The following is a 23,736-nucleotide window of genomic DNA, read 5'->3' on the forward strand; positions in this document are numbered from 1 at the left end:
TGGTGGTCCATCTAGCAGTCATCCAGGTGATATGGACATCAGTAGTCACAGGCTCTGAAAATAATATAGTCAAGAAGATTAGTGTGTGGATGTTTCCAAGTGGTCTTATATTTGTCACCCTGTCCGAAGATAGTATTTGTGATGCGCAAGTCATGCTCTGCACATTTGCTAAGGAAGAGGAGGACACCATTGGAATTGATTTTCCCCACCCCCTCTTTCCCAACGGTGCCATTCCAGAGTTCAGTGTCACCCAACTCTTGCGTTGAAGTCACCCATGAGGTTGAGCTTGTCTTCTTTGGCAGTGGCAGTCAGGACTGTGTCAAGACGCAGTAGAACAGTTCTTTATTGACTTCTTTATTGTCAAGTGTGGGGGTGTTACTGAGCTTGAAGTAGAGAGTCATAAGGTGTTCAGTAATGCCCACAGGGAGAGGAGCCTAAACAGTATGATGTGGCCGTAGGCCGAGGTCCTTCAATGAAGGTTTAGTTCTAATGTAATCAGACCATAGCTCTTGCTTAACTTCCAGCAAAACAGCTGGACAGCTACTCTCCTCCATCTATCCAGTTGGTCCAATAGAAGATATTACCAAACAAGCCTTGCTTCTTGCATCTTCCTTGGACCATCACTGCTGGACCATCACTCCAGCCCTATTACAGCTTTGAAATATATACAGTGCCTGCAGTCATTCATCCATTTGGAGGATGAACAGAAGTGAAAACTTGAGTAGCCTTTCACCTCTAAATATATGTTTCTAGTGGAAGTGTGAGTGATCAATCTTCTGAAATCATGGAGAACCTGAGTTTATTGTTCCTGTTAAATTTTGCAGTGCATTCCTATGAAGTGTCTAACAGTACCTTTTGTGTCCATTATGATGTAGAAATTATTTATTTTATTCAAAATTTATACCCTTTTCCAACAGCCTCTTGAAACATTAGCTCACAGCATAGGGACTCCTACCAGTTTGAGATGTTTATGTAATAACAAAAATAAAATGCAAAAGCTTGACTTTGTGATTTTAGACCATTTAAAAGGGAAAAAAAGCAAGAAACTGTACATTAGGACATTACTTGCTATTAGTGCATTATAATGAATACTAAAAATAGTGGGTTAATTTCCTTCTCTTTTTACTGGGCAATGTGAACTTTAGGTATTATACCCATTCCACTGAAACTTCCAGAAGAGAGTCTCAGAGGGACTAACTACAGAAACCTTATTCAGCAGGCCAGATTTTACTGTGGTGTATGCCTGAGCAATCCCACTGGCTGCAATGGGGGTTACCTTGGTGTAAATAAGAGCCAGATTTGGTCCTCAGCATGTATACATTTGTAGTCTGAACATTAATCGTCATAGTTCCCTTTGCTGCATCTTACCATATAATTAAGGAGTACAGTGCTATAGGAAGACAAAATGTTAATAAGGTTTGTTCTCCTTCCTATGTTTACTTAGGAAGATGTCAAGGAATACATGGTAATATTTTCACCGGGTAAGAATAAACCATGTCCTGACAACACACTTGATAACGATATCCAGGCTTTAATAGGCATTAATGTGCTCAGCTGTGTGTGGGAAGTAGCTTAGTTCATGTTGGCTGCCACTTTTGACTGCAAACACACCACCAACATGTAATTAAATGCTTTATAAGATCCCCTGGGCCATTTGGTTATTTGAAAACTACTGCATAAATTCAGAGTATTTTTGGTGGCGTCTAAATACTCTTTTTTGTATTCCACTGTATAGCATACACATGCTTACTCACCTCCAAATGGCACGTTATCAGTGTGTTGACAGCCAAAAAAGCTCTGGATGTCTACTGAGTCTACTGATGGATATCAGTTCAGAGATTGTTTTCCTTTGTACCTAATCATGGTGTGTCACTACACACAATATGATCAACACCATTGATTTTTCCCCTGCTTTACCCTTCTTCCAAAAAAGCCCAGTTTACTCAAGTATGACCTGCCTGGGAGAAGTTTCCAAATTGAAACCTACAGCTGCTTTTATTTATTTCCTTTTGGTGCCATCCCTGTCTACTGTTCAGCTTTTGTATTGGGATATTGATCAGTAGCAACTGTAATATATTATAGGTGTGTCATCTTATGACTCTTAAAGTAGTATATTTCCTAATTGCAAAGTCAAGCTCTTTAAAAAATAATAATTCCCCCCTACAAAAAACTGTGGCTTACTATTGTTCATCTAGAACTAAGTAAGACGTTACTGCCTGTCTGCCTTTAATTTCAAATTCATGCAGTTCTGTACCTTTCCTTGGTACAGAGTTTATAGTATGTTAAATCCCTTTCTTTAAGGAGTCAGAAATCCAAGTGAATAATCTATTTTTAAGGTTGTGGTTGTATATGTGAATTTTTCAAACACTGTCTGGTGTGGAATCTGGTTAGATTTTAAGATAGATAATGACCTAGTTGCCTTGCTTTCCTAATTAATTCGACATCTAGTTCGAACACTCCATTGGGGTGTGTGTGTGTGTTATCCGTTTCAAAATAGAGACCCTTTCTCACTTTATTATGCTGACACCTGTATAAATATAGGGCCCCAGAGTCTTTGGGGTCTTTGGGCAATACCAAATTAAAATGATCAATAATTTAATTGTTTTGCACTCAACTTTTGAGTTTCTAATTTATCACTAAATTCTGATGACTCTGAAACCCAAGCAGAAACACTGGAAATTGTGGTCTCTCTCCTCATTCCTCCAACCTCCTTCCCTGAGATATAAAACAGAGCAAGTGATTGTGTTGAAAAGCCCTTTCATTTCCGTGCCATGATGATTTGCTGTTATGTGCTCATCAGCACCTTGTAGAGAGCATCTATTAAATAAAATGGAATGCAAGCCCAGTGGGGTGATAGCAAAACTGTCATGTCAGAGCACAGCCTGGGGATTGACCTCAGGACACCCATTCCCATGGTGATGCCTAAGGACTGTAAGACTGCAGGGGAAGAAGTGGTTGATCTCCAGGCGAAAACTATGGGATAGTCAGGGCATACTTTTATTGTGAAAATATCCTTGTTCTGGAATATTCTTAAACCTATATAAATGGGTCCCTACAGAGGCATGTGAATGTAACAGGCAAATTGGAAAACAGGATGTGCTCATTAATGCATTACTTGTATGCTAGTTCGTGTTTTGGGTTGTTTTTCTTTCAAAAACAAATTGTATTTGCATTTATACAGTTGCTATCAATAACAGTAAAGAAGATGGGGGGAAATTTGTTCTTGATTGTATTGTGCAACTTACTAGGGTTGTGCAGGCACGAGGAAGGGTGGAATTAGACTCTGGATATGCATAACATTTTGCCTCAGAATATTTCTTCTTAGATATAGCTTTCTATCACCAGAAAAAACCTATGTGGTATTCAAATGAAGACCACTGACTGAATGAAGTGATGTATTTCTCAAACAATATCACTCTTGAAGTATACAATAATGATCTTATCTAAACCATGCTGTGTCACTGTCTCATGGTAAAACATGTTAGAAATCCCACAGCTGAAAATGGGACTTCATTTTCCCCTTCTCTTTAATTGGACGAAATTTGACTGTGAGCAGTGTTGCTACTTTGCCATGCAAAGTATTTATACCAGCACCTCAGGTGCTGAACATGCATGCTATTATTCATAATAGTCTACAAGGCTAGTCTGATTGTTCCAGGAGGTTCAATACCAGAGAAGCCCTTCCCTTCCCACACTCTGATAATACTTTCAAATATTATTTTTGTAATTCAAACAATTGGACTTTTGAACACAAAGCAAACTGTATCGAAAGGAGATATTTAAGCAGTATCTCTGGATGGTATCTGATCACTGTATCTACCACTGTACAGAAAAAAATAGTGCTGGTATAAATGTCAATGCTGCTCAGTGTATACACTTGTCCTTCCTTATTTCTCTGTTCTGTTGCCACTTTATCTTCTTCCTCATCAATTGAAAATAAATGCTGGATCATTCCAGCCATTTCCTTCTTCAAAGTAGTTTAAATACTGCTTTCCTCAAATCATGACCCAGTCCAGTGATAAATGCTTGCATAGTGAACTTTTTCCTTTGAGATAAATAAGTACTTCATTAAAATATCTTAGTCTGTGATACCAGACGATATCATTTAGGATCTAGGAAGGCGTCATGGCAACTGAAGTCAGCAGAATGAGTCCAGCACAGGGCAAGAGAGTAAAAGCTCAATCCAAGGTGAAATTCAGTTCTGTGCAGAAGGTCACCACCATTCCTGGGGCACCTCAACCCTACTTAAGCCCAAAGGGTGGATTTTACCTGCTGACCAAGCCAATTTGCTTCTGGCCTGTTCTGGATTGTCATATTTCAAATCCCCTTGCTCAGCTGCAAAAATTACCAATAAGGATGACAATTTTGGTTATGTGAACACTTCTCTACTGGATAAACTACCAGCATATTTTACATGAAACCACTGAATTGCTGTCAAATTGTAATAGATTATGGTACCTATCACTGCTTGAGCAACCTGGATTAGATTCAAACATGAGGAGTGGGATTCCTTGTTTGTCATTACCAATAATTATAATTGCCCAAATGTCCAACTAAGTCTGATTTGGATTTATTGTTCTATTCCACAATTACGGGTTTGGGTATGAGGTAGGTATTTATTTTCAGTTGTACTCTTCCCTGCTTACCCAGCTCAAACAAACGAGTTATCACTGAATTATTCTTTGCCTTTTGTGGTTTCTGATGCACACGGCTCCTTTTGTTCTCTCTTAGATACCATAAAGCCACTATTCGGTACTCTTACTCATGGATATCAGAAGTTGCAGTTTGATTGAGATCAGGGTTGCCAGCTATTTGTAAGTTTACAGACATTTTGTTTAAAAAAAAAAAAGCGATAAAAACACTTGTCTGGAAAAAGAAAAAAAAAAGAGAGAAAGAAAAGGCATGGAGCTGTCCATAAAAAAACTAAGAAACTATGAGCTTGATTAAAGATCTGTTATCAGAAAGAGGCTGGATGCCAGTGTTGATGGACAATGAGACCACAGCAACACCACTTTGTGTCTGAGTGGGTGAGCATCCTGCAGGGAGCTCTCTGTCAGGATTTGTGGGCCACAGGAGCCCCCCTTCCCGTCATGTGCTGCCACTGCATCCTATAGGCCATTGCCTGCTTGTAACAGCTGTTTGCCTCAAAGTGGGCAGGTCTGTGCAGTCTGAGGCACCAGGCAGGACAGGGTGGGTGGCAATGTCTGTGTCTCCTTGGGTGAGTCTCTTGTTCCAATGGACTGGGTAGTTTTGCTGCTGACTTAGTCTATTAACTGTTTGGGTTTCACTTGATGTTTAATGGTTAAGGTTTTCTCTATGGTTGTATGTTTATCCCTTGTTACACATGTAATAAACCCTGTTTTAGTAGAACATTACTTGTGAGTGGGAAAGTTTGTTCACTTTAGAACATCCAGTTACATTTGCTTTTCAGGTTTCTTGGTGTGGGCTCAGGCCAGATTTAAGAGTTGTTGTTAAACCCCTAAAGTCGAATGTGGCCCTTGTTACTGCCATCCGGAGCCTGGCAGAAAGGTTACATTCACGTTGCATAAAATACATCAGTTAAAGAATTGTATAGGTTGTCAGTAAAAAATAATAATTGTGTTTAGCAACTGTTTAAGAAGCTTCTGGCAGGATCATTCCATTCTTATTGATCCATAAGGCATTGACATTTTTGCTGCTCCTGTGTTCATTATACCTTTTAAAGTTATACAGACGATTGGGCATTCATACGCTAATCTTCATTGATGTAGACAATGTGACATGTATATGGTCAGATTTTTCCTCATCATGGGACTCTTCATTATTTTGTTTCAAGAAATTACAGTTACTTCCACTGTAGATCAAGGCTCCTAAATGGACGGTACAGAACTCTACAAGTAGCTGGGAAAACATTGGCTTGAAACTAAGGTAACTTGTTAAATGTCAGAATTTTCAGTAAAGGTCCACTGTTGCAAAAGCTTTCTGGAGGGTGTTTGCCCTTTACACCATCCTGCAGCCTGGACAGAGTGGCCATTGATGACCATGTCATGGTTTGAACAGCAGCTTGTTTCTTTGCATATTTGTTCATAGTGGTTGCAGCATCGAAAGTCATGACAGTGATTTAGCGAGCTCAAATCCAAGGGGGATATATTTTTTTAAATGCAATTCATTTTTATGGCAGGCATATCAAAACTGAACATTACACACACTGGCCAAGCTCACTTCCTCTGAAATCAACAGCAGTTTAGCCACTGTCTTCAGAGCAGGATTAGGGGCAAAAATTAGGTAGGCAACCCTCCTTCAGATTTTCTTTCTTTATTTCTGTGGGCTCTCTCCAGATTTAACCTTGACTTCGAAGCTGAAATCCTTGTTTCATTGTAGCTAAGGATGAAACTTCTATTGTTTTCAGTGGTGCCAGGTGGATTCCACTTCTGTGTCTAGGTATTTTACGTGCTTTCACCAGACTGTATTTTGAAGGAGGTGACTTTCTCTTCTGTTTGAAAGCTTCAGTCTCTTCCCTTCTTACACCACCTGAGTGGATCAAAAGTATTCACTTTTCATTTCACCTCTGCATTTTAATATGCATTTCAGAGGATAAAATACTTCTGTGGCCAAATTTACCCTTTGTTTACATCAGATATCAAAAGGGCATAACCAATGGGAAAATTTGACCTTGTGCATTCTAATTACTACAATATTGTAATGGTAATACAACTTTTTATAGCCGACATATCAAAACCTAACATTACGAACTGGCCAACCAGGGCATGTAATGTTATTATGACAGGAGTTTTTATTCCTGTTGTCACAACTTATTTTCTTTTACACAATCAAATTCAGTGTTTTTACTGTTCCTTTCGTACTTTCATCCCTAAAGAAAAACCCTCCTTGCTCCAGAAAAATTCAGTGCCAAGTTTTTGTTAAGATTCTAGTGGCGGTTGGCTCTCTTGGAGGCGTCTTCTTCTTTGAAGGCTCCTTGGGTTTAGGGTTAGCTTCTTGGAATCCTCCAATGAAGTGTCCTCTTTTACAGGTGCAGGTTCTGCCTAAACAGATAATGGCTTTGATCCTGTGTTTCTAGCAGTCTTAAGCTCCCCTCAAAGGTGGTGTGTGGCTCAGCAGGCAGGGAAATGACAGCTCTTTGTCTTCTAATTTTCCACTTTTTTTAGCAGTCATGCTTATTGACATAGGTTCTCTCTGGTTGTTACTGAAGAGCATATGATTCGTCTTTCGAAGCGTTCTAGGAGTGCGTCCTGCATCTTCCTGGGTTTTTTTTCCCCCTTTCTCTACATATAGTAGATGTAATTTTGTTCTCCATAGCCTGTGCTTGGAATATCTTTTAGCTCCAGTTTCTTGCCATAAAGCATTTGTACTTTGGTGGCATCCTTTCACACTCCCTTGTTCCATGTTTTCATCATGTGACTTCAAAGGCTTTAAGTTCTGTTACTGTTTTTGGGAAACTTTCCATTCAGATGAACATGTGTTCTCTTCATCTAAGAACTTCCCGGGGTGTTTTGGTCTGTGACTGGGCAGCTGAAGAATCTTGAATCACATGCCACAAATCACAAAATTGTCAACTCTTCCCATTTCTATTTTTATCTTATTTTAAAATGTGACTATTTGGCTTTTATCCGTCTTTCTTCAGTTGCACTCCTGTGATTTATTGGCATTAAAGCCTGAATTTGACTTGGCACATTCCACACATGTTGTTACAAATTGAATGTGATAGCAGAGAATTCAGGGGTGAAGGAGTTAAATGGTCAGGAATAGTCTGCAGTAGAAAAACTACTTAATATGTTCTGGCATTTATAGAAGGGGGGGCTTATGGTGCTAATCTTCTGTTGTGACACTGACAATTCAATATGCATAAAAAACACCATAAGATAATAAATATCACTGCAAGCTAAGAAAATCAGTGTAAATGGGCCTAATTAATCTATCAGATTGAAACATTAATACCATATGTTAGTTGGCTTTCTCTTTGTCCTCTGTGTGATTCTGATGTAAAATGTGAACAATCATTTAGCTACAGAGTCTGTCATGTAAAGTATTTGACTTATTTGGCTAGAATAATAAAGATACCGGGCTGTATTCTTGGAGTATACTGCATTAATCAGACTTGCTGGAATGATCACATGGTACTCTATCGCCTTTCCCTGTTAGCTGCTGCTTGTCAGCAGCTGGCTGAGCTGTAGGCTGCAGGCCAGTATCTGCATACCCTTTCCCTTCAGAATATTTGCAATATACTGTCTCTTAATTATGCATCTTGCTGCAGATTGACAAACTAAATGGTATTCCTGCACATTAAGAAGAATATTTTAAATTTCAGCGAATTTGTTTAGTTACTAGGCCATGTATGCATTTGAAGAATTCAGGTAGGCTCTCTGTTTTATACATCAGTGTGCTTGGTTTTTGTTCTCACAAGGTTTTTGCTGTGTAATGTCAGCCGGCTCTACAGTTAGTTCTTGAAGACGCAAATGTTTCTTGAATTTTAAAATATCTACCCTATGTGTTGTAAGGAATATCTAGGATGAAATGCAGGTAAACGATAGCTAACTGCATGATGCAGTGCAAAGCTGGATAATTTATTATATCTTGCACATATTTTATAGTCATATAACCAGACACTGCAAGTACAGTATAGAGTTATAAATATAAAGCAAACTGTTCTATTGAAAAGGTCTCTGCTATTTTTGGTTCCTTCAAACCTGACAGATGCTTGTTCTATAAGGAATAGACATCATGATAGTTAAGGGAGAAAATACTGATGTCTGGATCATATATGGGATTAGATTTTGTGCTGCTGCAGAGTATACATGCCATTTTCATAATCTTGTAGCTGCTGAATATCCTATGAATTGCATTAAAAATATAATCTGACTAATTTGGGGTTTGGGTGGGGTTTTGTTGGCAAACATTTGAAGTACTGTGATTGTTAAAGTACAAAATTAGGACCTTGTTGATTAGTGCTGTTCAGTAATGTACCTTCCCCCCCATACCTCAAATATGCATGCATCAAGGTCTGTTAAAATCATGACAGGCTTTTGAAGCTATATGAAAGAAAGCAAATAGAGGTACTAACATAATTGATGATTTAATCTGTAATGAAACTGTATTAGGGTCTATTAATTTTTTTTTGACCTTTCATGGGTCTTCACTTTTTTAGGTTTATATGGTTTCTTAACAGTCATAGCATAAAACTGGCCAGATAAAAATGGTGAAGTGTTATGACAACATCAGGGTCATCTTCTGCTATGTTGTCTTCCTATAGCAATAATTCTTTTATATTAATTTTATAAATACCCCTGAAAACACTGGCGGGTATGATATTACTTAAGTAGTATATAACTAGATGAGCTGATCAGTTTTGCATACACAATTGGCATTCTCCACCCAATTTTTTTTCTCTGAACTTTCAAAATTTCATACCAAATGTAGACAAGGTTGTCTGCTAATCTGTGCTTTGGCAAAATGACTAGGTTTTTAATGTTTTGATACTGAAAAATGTTTGGGGTTTTTTGTCTCATCAATTTCAAATGGAAATGAATGATGGGGGAAGGGAATTAAGAAATTGTCCCATATCCAGGTGTAAAACTGTGAAGAAATGAAGGCTTACAGTGAATAGAAGTTCTGCTGTTTGTGAAATGCAGCAGGATGCTGTTTCAGTAAAATCTTTTTTTAAAAGGATTTTACTGGAACACCATGTAGTACTATGTAACTGCAGTTGTCATAGGATTGTCAAGATATGATCACAAATTTTGATGCAGCCAATTGCTGACAGTAAATTAAGATGTAAATAGGCACCAAACTGACTAGTCATTATATATCCCTGTATCAATTCATAGCTATCTGTATTTCATCTATGGGATTTAAGCATATTATTAATACAGCAATGCTGTGATCAGATTGTTGCTAGAAAAGATACGCTTTTGAAGAGTCTACTTTAAAAGCTCTACCTGTTTTTTTGTTTTGTTTTGTTTGGTTTTTCTTGTGGTAGACCCATTCACATGAAGAGATCTCAGACAAAGACCTTTACTTAGTGTAGCAATGGTATTTAAATGCTGGTCTGCACACTGAATAAGACTTGTGAATTTTCTAGCCTTGTCCTCTTAGGCTTACTTTGAAAATAACATTGAAAATTGCATGTCTAAACTGTGAAGATATTTTAAGATCGTCCACCCATACGGGCTGTGGCGTCTGGTCAGTAGCCTTAAGACTTATATTTTATTTTACTAGGCATTTAAGTGGTGTTCCATTTTAGGTTATATCTTAAAGTTGGTCTTTTTTCAGCATTCTCCCTTATGCCTGGTAAATGTATTTCATTGTAATGAAACAATAGGATATCTTACAAGATAAAAATGTTTGGCCTAGTTCAGTATTTGGATAGAGAACCTGGAGCACCCAGGGGAGTGGTTCTCAACCTTTTAAAACACAAGGTACTCCTTCATAACGTTTCTGAATTTAGCAGCATCCAGTTGCAAAAACTGATTTTAATCATTTCTTGACTACATAAAAGTAACAGAGCAATTATTCTGTTGCAAAGAATTCAGAAAGACCACAGCAAGTCCAACTTTTTTGACATTATGGATTCCTATGTGAAGTCTCTCAGTTTATCTTGGGAATTATGTGTAGGTAGGTGTCTGTATACCTAATAGTGCTAATATTACTGTAACACCCCGAAAAGGATCTTATTATCCCCAGTTGAGAACCACTGATGTAGGGATGTAGAGTTGATGAATCAGTAGATGGCGCTCTTCTCTGAACGAAGGCTTAAATGGCATTAGAGGGCCCTAAATACCCATCAGACTCTGAAAAAGGGGTGCAGGCTAGCACTCTGGCTTAATTCCAAGTGGAGTGATTGCATTCTGTTTATTTAAGTTCCCCCTACAGTTTCAAGTTGATGCAGTGTTCTTCACTGGCCTAAATGGTTGTGGAGCATTGTGCGCTATTGCACAACTGTTGGATTTTTCAAGCGTTTCACTCCGGGGCTGGATGAAGTGACCCTGGCATGCTGTTTATAAAATACTTATTTGTGAAGTGCTTTGGGATGAAATATAGCTTTTGTGATGATGGGGTAATGAGCCAAGACTTAAGCCCCAGAGAAACAAAGGGATGAAACCTCAGTGAGAATTTACTAATTCCAGACGTGGCCCTCACAGGTCATGTTCTTGACAGGGAAGAAGGCATTAACTCCAGAGCACTGTTACTTCTTCCCTGAGAGTCGCAGTGACGCAAGGAGCCCTATGTCAGTAGTAACCTTGCCACTTTGCACCTTTTGAGGATCTGGTTTGTTGTCTTCATTGTTTGTTTCTTTTTACTGTGTCCAGAGGATCATTAGCCCCTGGTATGTTTTATAGTTTTTCACAAACTGGTTCTCTCAGCCTCTTACTAGTGTGCATGCTCTCAGCTTAATGCTCAACATCCTGTGAGAGCTATAGAAGATGCTTTTCCTTTGGCCAAGAATAGACTATACATTTATGCTCAGGCTAGATTAGTCTGTGTAGCACCAGGATGGTTTGTAAAGTGAGTGCATCTTTCATCATGCAGCCACAAAACCAGCATCTGTATGTTTCTGATGCACCTGACACCATTGTATTTCAGTGTTTTTAACAATGAACTTTCTATTTCTTAGGAAAACCAATAACCATACAAAAAGGACAGTAAGAGAAAGTCAAAATGAGCTGTTCCTGAATACAGCAAAAACCATGGTTTGAGGTATTAAGCTGCGGTAAAACACCTCAAAGTAGGCATCCAAAGAAAAAAGGCATCCCAAATCCCTAGTCACTTCTGAAAATGTAAGCCCTTTCATTTTTCTTTCTCAAGAAAATATCAATAACCAAGATGCAGCAAAGCAATAGTTTAAGAAATTTTCCAACCTCTACAAGAATGTGTAGGTTTGGGGTACAGGTTTCAAGAAGTGGAGCCATTGCATTGTTCAGAATTGGTCATTTTGACATCACAGGTTAACGGGAGCAACAAAAGTTACAGAATAGGATAGATAGCTTGTTTGTTTTGGCAAGAAGAGAATAGTCAAGGAAGTAAAAATGTTGAAGTTAAATGATAAAACCAAAGGGGCAGAAGTGTGTTTGAAATGGACTGCATTCAGGGTTTTACAGGACTGGATGCTATTTTTGGGCAGCATTTGACAGCATCTCAAAATTATCTTGCCTGCAGCACTGAACTTACTGCAGTTGCAAAATTACATACAAAGCCTTCATGTGATACTTCATAACCACCAGCAATTAACCAGTAACAATATAAACCAGACATTCCAGCTGCAACGGACTAAATCCAGTTACGGTTGAGGTCATTGCAAGTTCCTAGTAATTAAAAACACTTTCCTCAAATTTTCTCATACGAAGTTCTTCTTCCTTCTTTAAAAACAGGACACAGTATAGAATCTGGCATAAATGTATTGTCAAGGTGGAAGATTTTAATTGCACACAGGAGTCAGAATATCTAGGTACGATTCCCAGATACCCAAAACAAATGCAAGCATGTCATGTTACGCATCTCATAAGACACAGTAAAAGAAAGTAGCTCAAGCATAAGTGGTAAGTTTGTGTTTGCTGTGAGAACCATGGCTCCAAGTCCCTCATAGGTGAGAGAGTTAAAACCTCAGCATTAATATTAAACGTAATTTAAAGCCCAGTTTTGGTGGTCTTACTAAGGCACAACTTTCACCAGACTCAGAAAACTGGAGCCACCGAGTATTCTGCTTCAGTGAGGTCCACAGAATCCGGCTTCATTTTTTCCCCCAAATTGTGTGAATGCTGGGAGTATTTTCAAGTGACTCATCAACAAAGCATAACCCCTGAGAGATTGTTGTTTCCTCATGGGAACATTAAATTCCCTCCCTTAAACAGCCAAATGAGTAAAGAAAAGGTTTCTGTTGCATACATGGTTTATTGTCTTGATAAATGAGTGTCGGAGAGGAAAGCAGAGAAATAACATGAGGAAAACTTCCCTGCTATATGTATGACTCTGAAACCATTTGCTGATGATAATGATGGGAATAACATATTCTAGCTATGTGGTATTATTTACTGAAGATAAAAACAGCTTTGTCCCAGTAAATAAGGTAGTAGGGATATTTTTATTAGCAAGCTAAAATGCTTGTGAATTGTAGTATAAGCTTGTCTTTGAAACAAATAAGCTAGACAGTAGATTTATTCCAAGGTATTTCTTGGATTGTCAGATGTCTGATGCATGCCCCAGGAGGTAAATCTTGGCTCTCTCAAGTCAGTGGTAAGGCTCCCCTTTCCATATAGAGAGTCTAGCATAGGGGTGGGGGATGGGCAGCTGTGATTGAGACATTCAGGAGATCTACTGCAATATCAAACATTTGCAGCAAAAACATCTTCCAAGGGGAAAAATGGCACCAGGTTCCATGGGCCCTCTACCACATGGAAATTGGAGTTGTTTGCTCATCACTGGTATGTCAGTAGCAGAAGTGTTCCAGTTGTACTGTCTGCACATGTTTAGAGTTTGTCTTTAGCTGAGACTCGGCTGCTTTCAGGTCCTGCAACTGTTGCATGTTATCAGAGATGTATTGAAACATATGCCTGTCTTTTAAATAATAAAGAGAACCTGAATAACCTATTACAAAACCCATGAAGGTCTGTCTCGAAAGAAATGAAGCAAGTTAGTTTGCATAATGCAATGATTTAAAAAACATCTCTGTATCCACAAGGGAAGGATGAGTTGGCTTTAGCCCAAACTGCCTCTCTTCGTTCTTGAATCAAAATGCTATAATGGTTTTGGGGGGGGAAAAACCAGTTTAAGGCAGTTCTCAACATGTAGCCTCAACACAGTGCTGCTAGCCTGCAGTGATGAATCCTCCTTGGTTGAAGTGCTGGATTTCCATAGCATAGTGCTTTCTCTTAGCCTTAGGCAGTGTGTCCAAGGGAAGTTACTATAGCTAGCCTCTCACCCTTTCTAGTACAATGCACCTGGTACATATGTTGTTGGACTTGCGATTTCCCTTACTCAAAAAAATGAGTAAGCCAAAGCATCGTGTGCACGATTTGTCCTGTAAAGATACAGCTCCAAATGTATATGTGCCCATAACCCAAAGGTGTTGTTCCATATTACACTTAGACCATACTAAAGGCAGTTAAAACACAAGCATCCACGTACTAAAGTGGGAAAACTCGAGCTAAGTGTCCTCTAAGTGTCTCAAAGTCATGCCACTTTGGGCAAGGTTTATCTTTGAGTTATGCTTTACAGGTCATGGTTCAGTAACAGCAGACTGCTCCCACACAGATAAAGCGAGCAGTTTGGATTCTCCAGAATCCCACGATGCCCTCCTAACCCCCACCCCCTCTGCTTTGTGAATGAGCTACCCTCCTGAGCTGTGCTACCCAGGGGATGGTACTGCTAAAGAGGCGGTAGTCATGGGGGACCTAAACTACCCAGACATCTGCTGGGAGACGCAGACAGCAAGGTCCCATCGCTCACGCAGGTTTCTAACCTGTATACAGGACCTCCACCTGACACAGGAGGTGCATGGTCCCACTAGGGGGAATGCCGTACTGGATCTGGTATTGGCAACAGGAGATGACATGATAGGGGACCTCCAGATCGGTAGCCATTTGGGAGACAGTGATCACCTTATAATAGAATTCAACATAAGACGGTGAGTGGGTAAGGTAACTAGTAGGGTGAAAGTGCTAGACTTTAGGAAAGCTGATCTCAATGCACTCAGGCGATTAGTCAAGGAAGCACTGCAGAGTAGGAGTTTTGAAGGGATGGGAGCCCAAGAAGGGTGGCTGTGCCTAAAGGAAACGATCCTTCGGGCACAAAGCAAGACGATCCCCGAGCGAGGCAAAAAAGGGAAAGGGGCCAGAAGGCTTCCATGGCTGACCAGAGAAATCCAGGGCAGCCTAAGGGCCAAAAGGGGAGCACATAAAAAGTGGAAACAGGGTGAGATCACTAAAGATGAATATACCTCCTCTGCTCGTGCTTGTAGGGAGGCAGTTACACTGGCCAAAGCTACCATGGAGCTGAGGATGGCAACCCAAGTAAAAGACAACAAGAAATTGTTTTTTAGATATATTGGGAGTAAAAGGAAGGCCCAGGGAGGAATAGGACCACTGCTAAATGGGCAGAAACAATTGGTGACAGATAGGGGGGACAAGGCTGAACTCCTCAACGAGTTCTTTGCCTCAGTGTTCCTAAGTGAGGGGCACGACAAGTCTCTCACTGGGGTTGTAGAGAGGCAGCAGCAAGGCGCCACACTTCCATGCGTAGATCCTGAGGTGGTGCAGAGTCATTTGGAAGAACTGGATGCCTTTAAATCGGCAGGCCCGGATGGGCTCCATCCGAGGGTGCTGAAGGCACTGGCCGACATCATTGCAGAGCCACTGGCGGGAATATTCGAACGCTCGTGGCGCACGGGCCAAGTCCCAGAGGACTGGAAAAGGGCTAACGTGGTCCCCATTTTCAAAAAGGGGAGGAAGGAGGACCCGGGCAACTATAGGCCAGTCAGTCTCACCTCCATCCTTGGTAAAGTCTTTGAAAAAATTATCAAGGCTCACATTTGTGAGAGCCCGGCAGGGCAGATTATGCTGAGGGGAAACCAGCACGGGTTTGTGGCGGGCAGATCGTGCCTGACCAACCTAATCTCTTTTTATGACCAGGTTACGAAATGCCTGGACACAGGAGGAGGGGTGGATGTCGTATATTTAGACTTCAGGAAGGCCTCCAATACGGTATCCCACCCCATACTGGTGAACAAGTTAAGAGGCTGTGACGTGGATGACTGCACAGTCCGGTGGGTGACGAATTGGCTAGAGAGTTGCACCCAAAGAGTCGTGGTGGATGGGTCGGTCTCGACCTGGAAGGGTGTGGGCAGTGGGGTCCCGCAGGGCTCGGTCCTTGGACCGGTACTCTTTAATGTCTTCATCAGCGACTTGGACGAGGGAGTCAAATGTACTCTGTCCAAGTTTGCAGATGACACAAAGCTATGGGGAGAAGTGGACACGCCGGAGGGCAGGGAACAGCTGCAGGCAGACCTGGATAGGTTGGACAAGTGGGCAGAAAACAACAGGATGCAGTTCAACAAGGAGAAATGCAAAGTGCTGCACCTCGGGAGGAAAAATGTCCAGCACACCTACAGCCTAGGGAATGACCTGCTGGGTGGCACAGAGGTGGAAAGGGATCTTGGAGTCCTAGTGGACTCCAAGATGAACATGAGCTGGCAGTGTGACGAAGCCATCAAAAAAGCCAATGGCACTTTATCGTGCATCAGCAGATGCATGACGAATAGGTCCAAGGAGGTGATACTTCCCCTCTATCGGGCGCTGGTCAGACCGCAGTTGGAGTACTGCGTGCAATTCTGGGCGCCACACTTCAAAAAGGATGCGGATAACCTGGAGAGGGTCCAGAGAAGGGCAACTCGTATGGTCAAGGGCCTGCAGACCAAGCCCTACGAGGAGAGACTAGAGAAACTGGACCTTTTCAGCCTCCGCAAGAGAAGGTTGAGAGGCAACCTTGTGGCTGCCTATAAGTTCATCACGGGGGCACAGAAGGGAATTGGTGAGTATTTATTCACCAAGGCGCCCCCGGGGGTTACAAGAAACAATGGGCACAAGCTAGCAGAGAGCAGATTTAGATTGGACATTAGGAAGAACTTCTTCACAGTTCGAGTGGCCAAGGTCTGGAAGGGGCTCCCAAGGGAGGTGGTGCTCTCCCCTACCCTGGGGGTCTTCAAGAGGAGGTTAGATGAGTATCTAGCTGGGGTCATCTAGACCCAGCACTCTTTCCTGCTTGTGCAGGGGGTCGGACTCGATCTATTGAGGTCTCTTCCGACCCTAACATCTATGAATCTATGCTCAGAGGCTGCCTGTGCTGGGAGTGGGATTGTGGCAATGGGAACATGGAGCTAGGAAACCCTCTGCAGACTCCTGCCAAGCTGATTCCAGACCCCGGACCCAATTCCAGCTCTCTCAGCTTCCCCAGAGAGGACTGCACCTTTCACTTGGAAGTGGGCAAAAGCCAAGGCAAAGTTCAATTAACCTTGTTTGTGAGAGTTAATTGAAATTTCCCTGTGGTACCAAGTCTCCCTTGTCCGGGTGGTTTGATGGGAGCTGTGACTTCCTTCCTCACCTCCCCCATTCCCATCCTGTGGTTGGAGGGGCTGGGAGAGGGCTGTGCTGTGGAGAGGCTGGAAACTGGAGCACGAAACAACTGGGATCTAGTGAAGCAGGAGCCTGGAGCCATGGGGGAGTTTAGCACTGGGGTTTAGCACAGTGACTCTGCTGGTAGAGGAACCGCCAGGGCTTGGTGTGGCTGGAGCATGGAACTACAGGGAAACATGCCTGCCCGTTCCCCATGGCTCCATGCTCCTGCCTGTGCTAAACGGGTCCCAACTATGGCTCACCAGAGTCCCAGCCCTTTCCTTTACGTGCAAGATGGCACTAAACTGGTTTGATCTCTTGGTTGGACACTAGTTTGAACACTTGGTTCAGCAGCTCATACACAGGGGTCTACTGAACATGAGTAGGTTGCCTAGCCAATTTTGTGGGGAGATCCCAAGGCTGGCTACTGTTTTCACAGGCTGTGTGTGGTGCCCCCCCCCCCCCCCCCCCCCCGATTGGCCAAGGGGCCCCATAGTCCTGCCCCTCCCCTCAGATTGCCACATGGCCCAAAACTGCAGCTTTATTACCCTGATTAAGCCCAGGGAAGCCATTAATCCATGTATTAAACATGGATTAATGGCTTCCCTGGGCTTAATCAGGGTAATTAAGCCATGGTTTTGGGCCATCCCCAGGCAGCAGGCTCCTTGATTTTGGTAGGCTCACTGCAAAAAGAAACAAACATAAAACCCAATTTACTAGCAAGCAGAGAGTCTTGGAGCATGGGGAGAAGGGGGATACAGAGTGGTGCTTCTTGCAGCAGGAGGTACAGAGGATGCAGGCAGCTGCTGTCTGTAGCCCTCGCACCTCCTGCTGCAAGTAGCCCAGCCCTGGAGCCTGCCCTAATTGATGGTTTCTGCAAAAATTGTGCAATCGTGAATTCAGTAGGTCCCTACTCAAAGTTCTCATATGTTCAAACTGTTACGTGTAAACAAATGGAGAATGAAGCAAATACACTACAGCAAAACCACATCGAAGTTTAACACTCCTTCACCTGGAGTTAAAATTGGAGGGGTTTTGCTGCATTTGAATCCTCAGCTCATTCACAGATAACAATTAGAAGGTACCAGCTGTTTCCCTTTTGAAAGGGCAGGCTATGCTCTAGTAAGTCCCAGCCCAGGGAGGTACTGCAGTCGGCCTGTAGCCAGTAGGACTAGAGCCCTCAGATGCTGGTCCTGAAGCTGGAATTTGTGTACTGTCTGAGATTAAAGAAGGTACTTTCCTGATTTTGACACAGAATGTTGGTTACTCAGAATTTTCCCTCCAAGTCAAGTGATTATGGAGTCACTGTCCCTTTACATTAATATTGGTTTAACTAAGCAGCAGCTGAGAGATGAATTGTCAGTACAGCCCACTGTGAAAACTCAGGTTTAGATCTAGAGATTGGACTACATTACACTTTTATGTAAGGGGACATCTCTCCTGTTGAAGTTGGTGGGAGCTGTGCCTCCTAAGAGTGAAGTCTGTAGGATGAGAGCATAATGTGATCCATTGGGTACTGCTGAGTTGCAGCTGAATCTAAAGGTGTGAAATACACCTATACATAACAAGTTGCTGTACTAGGTAACAGCAACTTGTTAAAACAGGTTTCTTTTCTTGCCCTGATTCTGGATCCCTCTCATGTGTCATGTGATAGATCATGGAGGGGACAGGCAGCACAGCAGCAGACAGGGCAGGAAGCAGAGCAGATTAGAAGAGGAAGGGGATTGGAGTGGTACTCGGGGAGGATTTGAGGGTTAGTTGATGGCATACCTGCCAAAGAGGTTGGCCTCCATTGCTCTGAATGTGAGGGGCTGAAGATCAAGTCTGATTCAGAACAGAGGGTTTTTTCCATCCCAGATGACTAAATTAGGTGGATAGTCTTGAACTTGAATTTCCAACCCCCATGTTAGTGACCCTAAGCGTCAAGGTATGTGGCATGAGAGAGTTCCTTGAAACCATTAGGGCTCCAGAAAACATTTTTTGGCTTTGACAAAACAGCATGTTATCATGAAATTTTGTGTGTTCAACAGTGCTCCTCCCAACTCGAGTGATTGCTCAGGCTCATTTTTGCAAGGCCATGTTAACATACCAGCAAAATATTAATCAACAGAGTTCTGATTAAAGGTTGTTCAGTTTCCTTTTTCAGTCCCTGTTACTATATTTGAGATTAAAGTCAGGTCCTACTTCCATCATTCCCATGGAGGAGGACATCTTAGGACCAGGTTTTAAAAAGTCTGCTTAAGCTTTGGTTCACTTCTCTCTGTGGGAATGGCCAGATTTTCAAAGGCCTCTGCACCCAGCAATCATCCAAAGTTTTCAGTAAGAGCTGGTAGATTCTGGGTTACCATTCAAGTGCTGACACATATAAGTTGATTGAAACCTTCTGAAAACACAGCCTACTTGTGAATGCAGAACTGAATGCAGGTGTGCATGTGCATAAAAGGAAGAGATTAGACACAGTCTTAGACTGGAAAACCCCCAGATGCCTTAAAAATATGTCATTTTCTTGCATCCACGATTTTCTTGGTTAATGGCAAGCAAATAAACTAGGTAAAGCATTCTCCCACAAATACTTACATAACCTTCACTGCTCAAATTAGTTTCTTTCAGAAGACTTCAGCATGAAGTCAACAAGATGATTGGGATTCTCTTTTCATAGTTTAATCGTGTGTGTATCTTTTAGTAGCTGAACTAGTAACAGTTACTATAGAATCAGAGAGAGGTAGGGCTAGAAGGGACCTCCAGAGGTCATTTAGTCCAACCCCCTGCCTGAGGCAGGATCATCCCAATCCAAATCATCCTCTACAAACCATCATCTAAACTCTACATAAGATGACCATCAGCCCTGACACAACACAAATCTCACACCCTAACCTGCCACAGGTAAAGCAGGGGAACCATGGCAGCCAATGTCCTGCTTTGGTGAAATGTTGTCAATATATGCTCAAGAGATCCTGGGTAGAGGGCCATAGCCCCTGCAACAGAGAAAGGCAAACACTCCCCCCCCCACCCCCCCACCCCCAGTCCATACCAGCATAACTACTGGGTAAAATTCCTTTCTGACCCCTAATATGGCGATCGATCTGATCCTGAGCGGAGGGCCAAGACCCTCTAGCCAAGAACTTCTGCCGTTGTTCCCAGCAGGAGCATTGGTACACCCCAGTCAGACTACAGTCTTGGCTGTAGCCAATACCCTGTGCCTCAGGGAAGGCTTAAACACTCTGACACATGTAGCAGAACGCATGGGGGGGTGTGGAAATTCAACCAGCAAAGCTCAGCAGCATGGGAAATGCCCCTGGTAGACTATAGACGTAGTTACACCTAGATCAGGGGTTGGCAACCCCCCGGCATGCGTGCCGACCATGGCACGCAGGGCCATTTTCCTCGGCATGAATTGGGGCTGGGGAGGCAGGAGCTGTTTGCAGTCTTCTGTCTGCAGCCGGACCCAGCTCTGGGTAGATGCTGCCAGTCAGGAGCCCAGGCTGCTCCCAGCAAGTAGCTGGGATGCTGCAAGCCCTGCTGTGACCAGCCCAAGCTCTGTGGCTATCAGGAGCTACCCAGAGCTGGGTCCGGCTGCAGCTGGGAGGCTACAAACAGCTGCTGCCTCCTGGCCCCAAAGGGCGCAGCGCCAGCACCTGTGGCCTTCCCGGAGCTGGGAGACAGCTGGGGCCGGAGCTGTTTGTAGCCTCCTGGCTGCAGCCGGCCCCGGCTCCGGATAGCTGCTGATTAGCCACGGAGCCCGGACTGCTCCCATGGAAGCCCTGCTGCAAGCAGCCTGGACTCTGTGGCTATCAGCAGCTACCCAGAACCTGGGCCAGCTGAAAACATCTGCTGCCTTTCCACTCCAGCCCCAGCTGCCCCCCAGGCTCCAGGGACAGGCCACAGGATCCGGGGAGGCAGCGCATACCAGCAGTGCTCGCCACTTCTGCAAAGCAGCATTGGAAACTGGCACAGCAGGGCGCAGTGCAGGGTGCAGAAAGCTGCCTGCTTCCAGCTCCCTACTGCCCTGCCACACTTCCCCTGCAGGTGGGGGCAGCAGCAAGGGGCACATCCCTGCGCTGCTGCCCCCACTGCTCCCATGCACGCAGGGCCGGGGCGGAGAGACAGCAGATGTTTGCAGCTGGCCCAGGTTCTGGGTAGCTGCTGACAGCCACACAGCCCGGGCTGGGGGGGCAGGGGCTTTGGGTGGGAGGCAAGGATCCTGAGCAGGGCTGGGGGGCAGGGGCTTTGAATGGGGGGCAAGGAGCACAAGCAAGGCATCCAGCCATGTACCCCCTGCCCTCATTTTGTTGTTTTCGCATGCCGGCACTCCAAGGTAGACATTGTGGGGGTTTTCAGCAGTCTCGCCAAAAAACATTGCCTACCCCTGACCTAGATCATCCCCGACCGGTAGCTGTCCAATCTCTTGAACACCTCAAGTGATGGAGAGTTCACAGCTTCCCTAGGCAGTCTCTTCCACTGACTCACTATTCTCACAGTGAAGAATTTTTTCTGGAGAGCCAATCTAAACTTATTTTGCTGTGACTTCAAGCCATTGGCCTGTGTCCTTCTCTCTGCAGCCAGAGAGAAAGGGTGCTTTCCCTCCTCTTTATGGCAGTGGTAGCTAAAGTATTTTCTGATCTGAAAATAAGCCAGGGTTAATATTAAAGAGGTCCAGCTAAGCTCCAGGAAAAATGAGTTTACAAGGAATGGCATGTACCATGTATGTGACCTTGTCACCATGGAAAGACTTCAGGCAATAGCATCTATGCCTAATGCTCATTCAAGCAACAGTTACTGGGAATAAACGAAAGCATGTCCCAGTTATGCCAGATAACTGCAGCATCGGTGTGGGTGCTTTGAAAACAAAGAATAAAGCCCAAGCCTATCTGTATTCTAGCACATGCAGAACAAACCCTGTAAACCCATGTTGCAGTGCTAAGACTGCAACCTGTAAGCATGCGGTGTGATGTCATTGGACACGTACTGTTATAAACTTGAGACAATCTTGTTGCAAGAGCTGTGTGTAATGTAGACATAAGTAATGCTGTGGGAGAGAGGGGTGGATCTCTGTCAAAATATGGAGCTGAGATTTCAAAGTACTCACCTGCATGCCCTGATTGACAGCACTGGTGATGGGTAATAAAACCGCCAGCCCAGATCCTCAGTTGGTTTAAAAGTAAATCAGTTTAGCTACCCTAATTTTACTTGCATCAATTCAGAGTCTGGCCAGTTTCAGCTATGCCCAGATTCACACAGGATTAGCTCCAACACCCAATTTGCACATACTTATGAGGGGCAGTATAAAAAGGAACAGAAATCTGTTTTAAAAATAGGCCACAAAATGGTGTAGAGAGCTTGCATGTGAAGAGGTTATGTGAGCTTTGCTGATAGAGGGCATAACAAGATCTAATGGCTGGAAGTTTGCTGGAGATTTTTCCGTTTACATTGGCAGAGGATTTGACATTGCCTCCACACCAGGGGAGCTTGGGCTAACACAAGATCCATTGTAGAGATGGTCCTATTCAGGAATCTCATTTGTACAGTCCCTTGTTTAGCCTGCTGACTAGGAAGTCCCACTCTAAACCACCCCACCTTGAGGGTAGGGCAGATATGACAGTGACACTTGAGACAGGGAACTAAGGCTTTGTCTTCAATGCTGAGATTACTTTCAATAACATTTGTAGAGAATGCCCGAATTACCATGCAATGACAGTAGATTGTATTGGGTGCTTCAAACAAGCCCCCTGTCTTGGAAGCAGGCAGTCTGTTGTCCTCGCTGCAAGTGTAGCGCGGCAGTTAATAGGATGCTTGCAACAGAGGTCAGAACCCCTGTAGTGTGCAAGAGCCTCCTGAAAGAAAAAGGGCCATGACACAATTCCGGCATCAGGGGGATGGGGTAGAATTTGTGTGTCACTGCTGGAATAATTGGATGGTCTTACTAGGCTCCGTCTTAGAGCTTGCAGTGGAATAGCGAGCAGTCTCTCTTATGCTTGCTTGGCTGCATGTGTCCGAGGGGCAATCTGTGGTAGTGACTCAGCGTTTGCATTTATCTAAGGATTTCATTAACCCTCTCTTTACGTTGGTTTTATTTTTCCTCCAATCATTCTCGTTTGCAGCTCCTCTCCTTATAGCAACAGCTATACTTTTGCCTTCAGGCCAAGAGAACATACTGCCTCCTGAAACTGAAGTGCCAGATGACAGAGGCTGCAAAAGATGAATACCCTTGTACTTCTCTTTTCACGTGACTGGGTTATATGGTCCAGTTCTGCAGAGGACTGGGGTATCTGGGAGTGTAGGCCATTTATAACCTCATGGGAGATATTTGGCAACTTGCAGTATCATCTTTTTTTAATACATGGATAAAGCAAGTATGCAGTAATAATGCTTAGCTTTTACAGAGACCTCTTCATTCTTTGGCCTCAAAGCAGTTTACAAATCAAGATATTCTTATTTGTGTTTTAAGGATGGGGAAATAGAGGCTTGAGAGGGAGAGCTGGGAATAGAGCCTATGGGTGAGTTCCTGACTCTACTTAAGTAATCAAACTCCAATTTTTATCAGAGACTGTGGCACAACCTCCAGCTTGGCACAACCCAAGTTCTACTTATGGCAGCACTTGTACTAACTGTTAGGAAAAAGCATCAAGGGCCCAAGTTCCAA

General features: G+C 43.2%; 1 protein-coding gene across 5 annotated transcripts in view; it reads left to right on the forward strand.

Moving 5' to 3' along the window:
• The window catches only part of EVL (Enah/Vasp-like), a 246,294-nt gene that overhangs the window by 29,031 nt on the left and 193,527 nt on the right, over positions 1–23,736 (forward strand). For 4 of the 5 annotated variants that reach the window (XM_059723216.1, XM_059723219.1, XM_019481592.2 and 1 more), the window contains exon 1: positions 8,314–8,351. The exons of the other annotated variant lie outside the window; for it this stretch is intronic. In XM_059723216.1, coding sequence (XP_059579199.1) covers positions 8,329–8,351 — 23 coding nt within the window. In that variant the 5' untranslated portion in view covers positions 8,314–8,328. Of the gene's footprint in view, positions 1–8,313; positions 8,352–23,736 lie in introns of those variants that run through there. 5 annotated transcript variants of the gene reach the window in all.

The sequence above is a fragment of the Alligator mississippiensis genome, chromosome 2, assembly GCF_030867095.1.
Source record: "Alligator mississippiensis isolate rAllMis1 chromosome 2, rAllMis1, whole genome shotgun sequence".
Classification (NCBI taxonomy): domain Eukaryota; kingdom Metazoa; phylum Chordata; order Crocodylia; family Alligatoridae; genus Alligator; species Alligator mississippiensis.